The sequence below is a fragment of the Emys orbicularis genome, chromosome 2, assembly GCF_028017835.1.
Source record: "Emys orbicularis isolate rEmyOrb1 chromosome 2, rEmyOrb1.hap1, whole genome shotgun sequence".
Lineage (NCBI taxonomy): Eukaryota > Metazoa > Chordata > Testudines > Emydidae > Emys > Emys orbicularis.
Window position 1 is genome coordinate 120,572,607 of NC_088684.1, and position 10,308 is coordinate 120,582,914.

The 10,308-nt window shown below is 44.6% G+C and overlaps 1 protein-coding gene across 1 annotated transcript in view; it reads left to right on the forward strand.

Annotated features, from left to right (window-relative positions):
• PXDC1 (PX domain containing 1) overlaps nucleotides 1–9,490 on the forward strand; it is a 32,934-nt gene extending 23,444 nt beyond the window's left edge. Inside the window, exons 4-5 of the mRNA XM_065400025.1 lie at nucleotides 688–799; nucleotides 9,373–9,490. Of these exons, the coding sequence (XP_065256097.1) occupies nucleotides 688–799; nucleotides 9,373–9,490 (230 nt within the window). The remainder of the gene's footprint in view (nucleotides 1–687; nucleotides 800–9,372) is intronic.
• Nucleotides 9,491–10,308: the final 818 nt, after the last annotated feature.

The following is a 10,308-nucleotide window of genomic DNA, read 5'->3' on the forward strand; positions in this document are numbered from 1 at the left end:
ACCCTTCTACCTATAAAGAATGACTGTAGAATTGAGCCATTCTGAGCTGGTAGCATTTGCAGGGAGGTAATGACTACACGAGGCTCAAGGCAATAGAGAATTGGGCCCAAGGAAAATTGCTGTTGGAAAACCTATTGTTTAACTTACTTTCAAGGTTGTTGTTGATTTAGTGTTGTAATTATTTCTTTTCTTCATCTTTTTGTTTAATTATGATAACTTGCTGTCTGGGAAGAATACAATCAAGAGTATTGTTGGATTATAACCTTATGGAGCAGATGCCACTCCATTGAACTGGCACAGGCTTTAATGGGAGCAGAATTTGGCCTTCTCCCAGATGGGAAGATTTGTTAAATATTCTCGCATTAGGGTTCTGAACTGCAAATATTCAAGCACATGAGTTCAGTAGGACTGATCACAAGTAAAATTGCTCAGGTGTTGCTCAAGTGGCTATGAAGCCAGCAAATGAGTCCAGCTCATCATTAAGCTACAAAACAATAAAGACTTTTTCTTTTAAATTAGCTTGCACAGATATTCACTGACACTTCAGTATGTCCTGTTTGCAGCAATGTCAGCTTTGTGCGATGTGCATCCACCCTATTCCTGCCCCGTCGCCCTCCCCCTCCCCCACCTTTTCTGGAACCATCTCAGACTTTCAGCATTTTACCTGTTTCTTCCCTTCTCCCACAGAAATCATGCGATCTAATGGATTTTGTTTAGCAAACACTGAAACAATAGTTATTGACCACAGTATACCAAACGGAAAAGACAAGCACCTGGATGTAGATTCAGCAGAGCACTTGTAAGTATACGTTGTTCCCGAGTATTGGTGTCTTTAAATTAATTGTAACCTTCTCCTAACAAAATTTTAGTACCCAGACAAACGCAGTGCTGTGGGAAGACCTGTGTTGGTAAAATTGCCAGTCTGGCTGATTAAAGGTTGGTTAGTTTGGCTGGGCTGTAAGGATCTGTCTATGCTGCGGCTGGGAGTGAGCCTCCCAGCCTGGGTAGACAGACTTGTGCTAGCAGGGCTTAACCTGCTATGCTAAAAATAGCTGTGTGGACATTGCAGTGCCGACAGAGGCTCAGGCTCCCAACCCGAGCTCAGACCCAGGGAGCAGGGTAGGTCTGAGCTCGGGTGGCTAGCTTGAGCGTACACCATGCTGCAACATCTACCCAACTATATTTGGCATGCTAACGTGAGCTCCACTAGCCCAACTCTGTCCACCTGGGCTGGGGGGGCTCGTCCATAGCTGCAGTGTAGACGTACCCTAAGGGCCCATTGCAGCGGTCATAAAAATCAATAGAAAGACTCCCAATGGGAGTTGCAGTGTCCCTAAAGGAGACTGTCTCTCTTCTGATGGAAAAACTATGGATGCAACATGGGGCCTCAAGGGTGATAGGTACAAAGGGTCTGATCGGTGCAACAGAGTGCTGAGAACCAGTAGCTGACCCAGCACTCTGATCACTCATCTTTAATTAGTTCCCCCAGAAAAGGCCTGCTGGAGGAGTGGCGTATTTCTTTACAGCTTTTACTAAACACTCTCTTGCGCTTTTTGAGCCTGGCTCTTTACAGCTTTTCTAATCAAACTGGGGGGTGAGAGGACTGATGAGCTAAGGAGCTAATTATCCTATTAGCTGAGAGGGTAGTTAAAAAGCACGGAAAGGAAGTGCAAGGGGGGATGCTAGCAGAGTTCAGAGGAAGCAAGAGGTCGGGGTGGTGAGAGCGCTCTCTAGAGAAAGGGCTGAGGACTAGGGGAAACTGCAGAGAGAGTTGCTGCATAGGATAATGATGGTGGTTTGGTGTAGGTAATATCAATAAAACTCATGGAGGTGCTAGCAAACAGAAAGCATTCCAGGTTGTTTGTGTGGGATCTCAGAACAGGAGCGGACACTGGCCTGTTACACTTTGTCTTTGGTGAGAGCTGGATTGACCCCAGTGTGTGGAAAAATGAAGGATCCTTAGAGAAGTGAAATCCTCCTAGGAGGCAAGTAATTTATTACTCAGTAACTAAAATATACCTTCTTATTTGTGATTGCTTCCCCTTTGGGTCTGCGTTGTAGGCACTTTGGGGATAAAGCTTTCAAATAGAGTTTGAGATTATGAGTATGTTGACAGACTAATTTTTATGGAAATCCATTCCTGTGAAGTTCTGTCATGCCAACTGATTGATGTTTCACTTTAATAGCTTCAACTAGATGGAGTAACAGTGTATTCAAGAATTTTAAATATTTGGAATGAAAAACATTGAACTACCCATTAGTCAAGCCAGTAAAAACCAAGGAAAACAAGGGAGGAAAAACATCATGGATAAAATGGACAGAAGCTTGGTCTCCGAACTTAAGGTCTTTTCTAAACTTCATTTAGATTGTGATCTGTATCAGTTTGCTAAAGGGTTTAAAGCAGGGGTCTCAAAGTCCCGGCCCACGGGCCATCTGCGGCCTGAGAACCTCCCCCCTTGTGGCCCACGGGGCTCCAGCAATTTTGGGGCTGGGTCTCTCCTTTGACCCTGCCTGCCGCTCCCGGGTGCTCCCTTCTACCCCCCGCGCGTCCTCTGGGTGATTTAAAATGGCGTGGGGCCCCGCCCACCACCAGCAGCGCAGCGGAGCTGAGCGGCTGCCTGCGCGCTCACTCCATGTGACTGCCGGCCCCTCTCTGTGGCCCCAGGACTGGGCGGGTCTGTGCCTCCGCGCACTTCCCGTGCCCCTATGGCCAATGGGAAGCTGCGGGGGTGGTGCCTGAGAGCAGCAGCGCACGGAGGCCCCCCGGCCCACCCTGCCTTGAAGCCCCAGGTAAGCGCCGCACCCCCCGACCCCCTCCCAGAGCCTGCACCCCCTCCCCCTTCCCACACACCCCCTCCTGTCCCCAAACTCCCTCCCAGAGCCTGCACCCCATCCCCCCCCTCCTGCATCCCCACCCCCTGTCCTAGCCCAGAGCCTGCACCCAGCACCCAAACTTCATCCCAGAGCCTGCACCCCAGACTCCCTCTCCCACCCAAACTCCCTCCCAGAGCCTGTCTCACCCCTTCTGCACCCAAACTCCCTCCCAGAGCCTGCACCCTAAACCCCTACCCCAGACCACCCCCCTGACCCAAACTCCCTCCCAGAGCCTTAGGCAGGTGGGGGGCAGAGTTGGAGGGGGCGGAATTTTGGGGGCGGGTTATGGGCAGCATGAGTGACGTTATTGGCCCACTGGAAGGATTTGAGGACTGGCTCTGGCCCTAAGGTAAACTGAGTTTGAGACCCCTGGTTTAAAGGATGTTGAGGTCCCTTGATGTAATCAATGGGAATTTTGCCGACTTTAATGTGGCCAGGATCTTGCTGCTTGTTTCAAACTTTGATCCTTGATAACATAGTTTGAACTGTAGCACGTATAGGGCCATAATCCAAGGGCTGGAACTAGGCGTAAAAAGATCCAGTGTCTGGAAGCTGAAGTCATCAAAGCTGAAATTGGAAAGCAGGCATACATTTTTAATAGCGAGGGTAATTAACCATTGGAACAGGTTACCAAGGGACACGCTAGATTTTCCATTACTTAGATTCTTTTAGAAAGACATCCCGTCTTGATCAGGGGTGAAAGTAAGTTAAAGGACTTACCGGTACGCCGGAGTCCTGAGCAGGGGCGTGGCCTCAACGGGAAGAGGTGGGGCCTCAACGGGAAGAGGCGGGGCCTTTAAATCTTGATTTAAAGGCCTCGGGGCTCCGGCTGTGGCTGGGAGCCCTAGGGTCTTTAAATCACCCCCGTACCTAGCAGCTGCAGAGGCAGCTGGGAGCCCCAGGGCTCAGGGGCAATGCTACTGCAGCAGAGCTCCGGGCCCTTTAAGTCGCCGACGGAACCTTGTCACTGCTGCCCCGGGGCTCCGGCAGCTGGGCTCAGATGGCGATTTAAAGGGCCACGGCTCCCCGCAGTGGCAGGAGCCCCGGGCCCTTTAAATCGCTGCCCGAGCCCGGCTGCCGGAGGAGGGAAGCCAGTCCGGTTTGGCACGGCATACCGGCTCTTGCCAGTACTCCGTACCAGACCATACCAGCTTACTTTCACCTCTGGGCTTGATTTTAAAATATGCTCTAGCCCAGCCAAAAGTTGTTAGGCTACAATCGGGGATCAGCTGGTGTAATGCATGGCCTGTGCTATGCGCGAGGTATGACTGGATGATCAAAACGGGCCCTTCTGACCTTAAAATCTGTAAAATATATAACTGATGCAGGGTTTTCAGACAAACTGTGGTGAAAGAAATAAGCCAATGAAACAGGATGTCTTTACCCATTCATATTTTAAATTTAGAGGTAGCTTGTTTTCTCTTGCAGGGAATGGTTCAGAAGTTAATAACTGCAAATCTATATGTGCACTGTTTTTAGGCTGAAGTGAGGTCCTTCCTGCAGTTGTATTTTATAGCACGGATAGGACTGGAATCACTTGAGTAAGACGTGGTTTTGTCAAAGGCAGAGTTAGTGAATGTGATGGGTTGGATCACAGAAACCCCCTTGGGAGCTGCCAAGACTACTTCTGCCCCTACTTTCCTGCCCTGCCAGCTTGGAACTCCAGCACCCTGTCTTGTTGAGCCAGACACGCCAGTCTGCTTCAACACAGACCCAGGGTCTGAACCACGTGCCCCAAAGCTGCAGACTTAACTGAAAGCAACTTAAGAAGTGTTCCTGTCTTTAACACTCAGATGCCCAACTCCCAATGGGGTCCAAACCCCAAATAAATCCATTTTACCCTGTATAAAGCTTATACAGGGTAAACTCATAAATTGTTCGCCCTCTATAACACTGATAGAGAGATATGCCCAGTTGTTTGCCCCCCCCCAGGTATTAATACATACTCTGGGTTAATTAATAAGCAAAAAGTGATTTTATTAAATACAGAAAGTAAGATTTAAATGGTTCCAAGTAGTAACTGACAGAAGAAAGTGAATTACCAAGCAAAATAAAATAAAATGCGCGAGTCTAAGCTTAGTATAGTAATAAAACTGGATAAAATCTCACCCTCAGAGATGTTTCAATAAGTTTCTTTCCAGGCCTTGTTCCAGCTCAGGTGGTAGCTAGGGGATTTCTCATGATGGCTGCCCCCTTTGTTCTGTTCCACCCACTTATATATCTTTTGCATAAGGCAGGAATCCTTTGTCCCTCTGGGTTCCCACCCATCCTTCCCAATGGAAAAACACCAGATTAAAGATGGATTCCACTTCAGGTGACATGATCACATGTCACTGTAAGACTTCATTACCCTCTTGCCAGCACACACGTATACAGGAAGACTTACAAGTAAAACAGAGCCATCTACAGTCAATTGTCCTGGTTAATGGGAGCCATCAAGATTCCAAACCACCATTAGTAGCCCACACTTTGCATAAATACAATAGGACCTCAGAGTTATATTTCATATTTCTAGTTTCAGATACAAGAGTGATACATTTATACAAATAGGATGATGACACTCAGTAAATTATAAGCTTTGTAATGATACCTTACAAGAGACCTTTTGCATGAAGCATATTCCAGTTGCATTATATTTACACTTATTAGCATATTTTCATGAAATCATTTAGGGTGCAACGTCACAGTGAAGATTTTCTATATTGCAGCTGTAAATATAGGTTGATAACCTTGAGTGAAAGTATACATTTTTTGGAGTGTTATGGAATCCATTTGCAGTCTGTGTACAATTGAATTGACTGGATTGTGCTTTCTGTCTGAAATAAGAGCTAATTCCTGTTTGACTGACTAGTCTCACCTGAAATGAAAATTGGTAGATCGACATTTTTCTTCAGCAACTCAAAGATATTGTAAGCTAAATTGGGCTTGGCTAGATTTGAACTTGGATAGGAAATTTGCACAGAATACCTACATGCTTCAGAAAGTGGTACTGGAGATTCAATAGATGGCACTCTTTCCTTTAAGTCTTTACTGAACCGGTGTCCAACATTCGGAGGCATTAGATTGTGAGTGGTCCTGTGTTTTGTAAGATCCATAAAATGGAAATCCTGATCACTCTTCACTAAAGATGTTGTAGCACTTTTGCAAGTAGGAGAGTTAGTGCTGGTGTTCTGGCCAAATGCCAGTTTGAGTAATTGTATTCTGCCCCTTTAATTTCCCCTGTAATTTTAGAGCCTGTTTTGTGCCCTATGTGACATTGGATGGCCCGGGAAGGATTCAGATTTAGAATTTCACTTGGCTGTATTCTTTACATCCTGTCCTGAAATGTGTTGTACTGTTGCAGTATGCTGTGAAACAATTGTGTTCCATCCCAGAGGTGGCAGAAATGATCCCCTTGTGTATAGTTTGTAAAGTGCTTTGTAATCCTTTGAGAGAAAGGTGCTAAATAGACATCTTCTACTCATTATAATTTAGTCACTGGTTTTGCTTTAGTCACTGGTTTGCTGTACATGAGCTTTCTCTTAAAAGGGTTGTTTGGACCCTTTAGGTCAGCAGCAGGTGGTAAAAACTATGGAGTTGGTCATGCTGCTTTCTAGTAAAAATCCACTGTAATAGAAGATGTGCATTTTTAAGGACGACCCTACTGTAGTGTTATGAGCATGTAGAGCTCTGGATAGGAGATTTTTATGTTAGCAAATGCAAATAAGTTAAATAGAGAGCTATGCTGAAATACTAATGTTGGAAATAGAACATTGCCAGAAATGTAAAATCCTACCATTTACTATCAGGAAAAGAAAATGCTACCACTGACCTTTAAGATCTACCCATAGAGAGCTGAGGCTCTATATAGATACTGATCTTATGCAGGCTGATACATGGGACCAGGCTCTCTTCTCCCACCAATTTTACACTAGTGTTACTTCATTGACTTCTGTGGAGTTATTCCTGACTTACAATCATGTAAATTATGAGAGGAGAATCAGCTAATACTTTCTTCATCAGCAGTGCACTGTCCCTGATTCTCCTCTCATTTACCCATGATTTACACTGGTGCAATCGTATTGTAAGGAGAGAAATTACCCATTTTGCATCAGTGTGTACAATGAGAGGAGAATTAGGCCCTTTGTGAGGATGTGGTATCTTTTGAGGAACTAGGGAATAATTAGTGAGGACAGAGGAAGGAATCTGCATGTAATGAATAGTCTGAAGAACTATTGTTTCAGAAACTCTCACTTGGGAAAAAGACTTATTTGTAATGACTCAGAAGCATGTTAAATATCATACTGCTGTGCTGTCTGACGCAGTCTCCTTAACTGAGTTCAGCTTCACACGAAGATTTTAAAATATTGCAGAGTCTATGGTGTATATCCCACTTTAAACAGAAGTGTCATCTGTTCTTCAGTAGAGATACTGATGGGGGAAAGATAGAATCTTAACAGACCTGTCTCCTGCTTCTCTAGTTTTCTCACCCTGAACATAAGACCATGGAAAATAGAGAGAAGCCTGGTGTCAGAATGCGATGGAGTGTTTAAAACATTCCTACCAATGACTGGTGAGGCTTCTGAAACCAAAAGAAAGTTTGATGGAGAAATTGGATGTGGGTTTGGAAGCTTTTGACTGCCATTTCTTTGCCCCAGCACTTTTGGTTCATCTCTGGAATAGCGTACCCTAATGGCAATCTGTGATAGAGTTGCTGGGATGACTGTAGTCATGTTACTCAGCTGCAGCAGTCTAATCAGTTCAGATGAATGTGATGACCCAGCTTTACACTGAACTATTTAAGGCTCCATCTGTTTGGTCTCTCCTCAGAGAATTCGATGTTTAACAAGATGTCGGAAAATATGAGTATTGGCTCCATCCCAAGTGAGGCAGATCCCATAATGCAGCAGTATGAAGTTGGTGCAGAAAATGTCAAAGGAGGAGAAACTGAGAATAGGATCATCTTTTATTCTGGTCCAGCTAAACTAGGTTTGCTAAAACCTAGTGTGAGTAGGGGTTGGCAGTCAGGCTGTAGGGATTAGAGAGGGATACACAGACTCTGCAAGAAATTGCAGTCATTCTGTCATAGTTTAGTTCCTTATTCTGGCTTGTTGCAAAAGCCAAATGCAAAGCATTGTATATAAACGGAAAGGATTATATTTCCATTTTCAGAACCAAAACAAAAACAGATTCCATTCAGACTCTGTCCCCTGTGTTCTCAGAACAGAAGCATTTGAAATAGCTGCCAAAGGCTGTGAGAATGAAATGAGAGGATTTGGGCCTCAATTACATGACTCATTTTTCCAGTGCTTGCTTGCTAGCTTCCTTCCTTCCTCACCAGCATGTTTTTAACCTAGGAGAGAATATGGTGGTTCACTTGCATATGAGTGTGTGGTTGAGTGGGATTAGCCCTAGAGGTTCTTCTTAAGTGCTTCACATGCAGTCATTCACATACCATAGTTGGAACTTCTCTTGTCTAGTAAAATTTAATCAACTCCTCTCCTAGATCTCTGACACTGCCTGATAGAACATTGACTTCCCGGGAACACAGCATTCCTATGGTGGATTGGCAGTAGGGGAGGCATGGAGAAAAGAATTCTCGAGAATGACTTGACTACTGTTTTTGACCTAGGCCAACTTTCCTATGACACACTAACAATGTATCACAAATCCATGGTGCTCAAGTACTATGACGACAACTGCCAGAGGTGGCAACTATCCTACTAGGGTGCTCATCCTTGTGGTAATAATTTTTAATAAACACTGTTGGATAACTTACTACCTCCATATGGGTACCATACTATATTATGAGGTTTGGTTTGGTTTTTCATTCAGGGCATGTTTTTAAGAAGATAGCCATCCTATTTTACTGAACACAAACTGATCCTCCATTCATTTCCATGGTTTAGAAAGACATAGGCCTACCGTTAACTGGGGGTGGGAGGTGGCGGGAGGATCTCTCCCAATGATTCTGAAACTGGCAGTAGATGCCATAGTACTTTGGCCAATGTATCAAAGAAGTGTAATTACAATCTGTCAATGGTTCAAAAGCCACCAGTAGTCCATATGGGCCTTCCTTGGTGGAGCATTCTGAAAAACAAAGCACTGCTTCATTAGGGTGAAGCACTGAGGTACTGGAAGAAGGGGTGGATCCCTGGGAGGATCATTCTCTTACAAAGTAGTCTGCACAAAGATAAAGCTGCAATAAAGCATTAGAAATACTTCTACTGTTACTCTGGTCTGATGTGAACTAAGGCTAGTTGGTAATACTTACTCAAACCATTGCCCTGAAAGGTGGGCAAGCAACATTAGCTGAAGATACAGCTCAAGAAAGCATTCGTGTTTGTGGACTTGTTTCCACATGGTTCCCTAGCAGGTATCTTTCCTCATTGTTTCCTGGAGTCAGTCTTCAGTTATTTTACCTCTCTTTCCACAATTTATGTTCATTCTTTCCTTTGTCCTCCACTCCTTTGTCCCATGTTGTGTAAGTGATTTGACACTTTTTTTTTTTAATTTTAGGTTTGAAACCGTTAGTGAGTTTACTTCAGAGCTAGAAGACACTGATGATCCAGCAGCCTATGTCACCAACTTGACATATTACCACCTGGTCCCATTTGAGACGGATATTTTGGACTGAGGCTTTCCAGGGACCCAGTCAGCTAGCATCCAACTGATTTCTTTGCTCATAGACTCTGCTTTCCCATTGCTCTTCTATGAATAAAGCTGTGTGATTAAAAACAGCAGAGAAGTTGCTGCAGATATGCCATGAAACTGATTTTGCAGCTTAGCCCTTCATTGTGACTCAAGGAGGTACCTTGCAAGGAAGAAACTGCTTCAAGAAATTCCTTTTTCCCTGAACGGAATGTAGCAAGATCTTAGGGCTACTTGGATCCAAGGAAATCATTTTGGCAAAGGCCATGGCAACCACCACAGTGACAGAACCATAAGCGATCATTCTGTCGTTTGGCCCCAGTGGTCACTGGTATACAGTGCAACTTGTACAAAAGACTACCCTTATTAGCAGCTTCCTGTCTTAAAACGTCACAACAAAATATCCCCAGATGTACCGAGTACACTTCCACTCCACCTTTATTAGAAGACCACCTCTGTTAAGCAGTCAACGTTTGTCAGTCCCTTTATGTGGTCACTTAAGACAGGTCCCATAGTTTGCTGTGTGTTCAGCTGTGAGATGACAGGTGCCTTACATATAATGTTACAAATACCATAGAGTGCCTACAGGAAACCAATGCACAATCTGATTACTTTACCTCTGTTAATCCTTGGGTGTTTAATCATCCGAGAGCTGACTTCTTTCCTTTCCTTTCCTGAAATAGGAGAGCAAACTGGCATTGCAATGGAAAGCTTATAATGCTGCAGTACCTTGAATTACTTCAGAGTTCTGGAAAGCTGATAGGAAGGCTAAACTGCCTTGCGAAGAATGGTCAGTGCATGCCA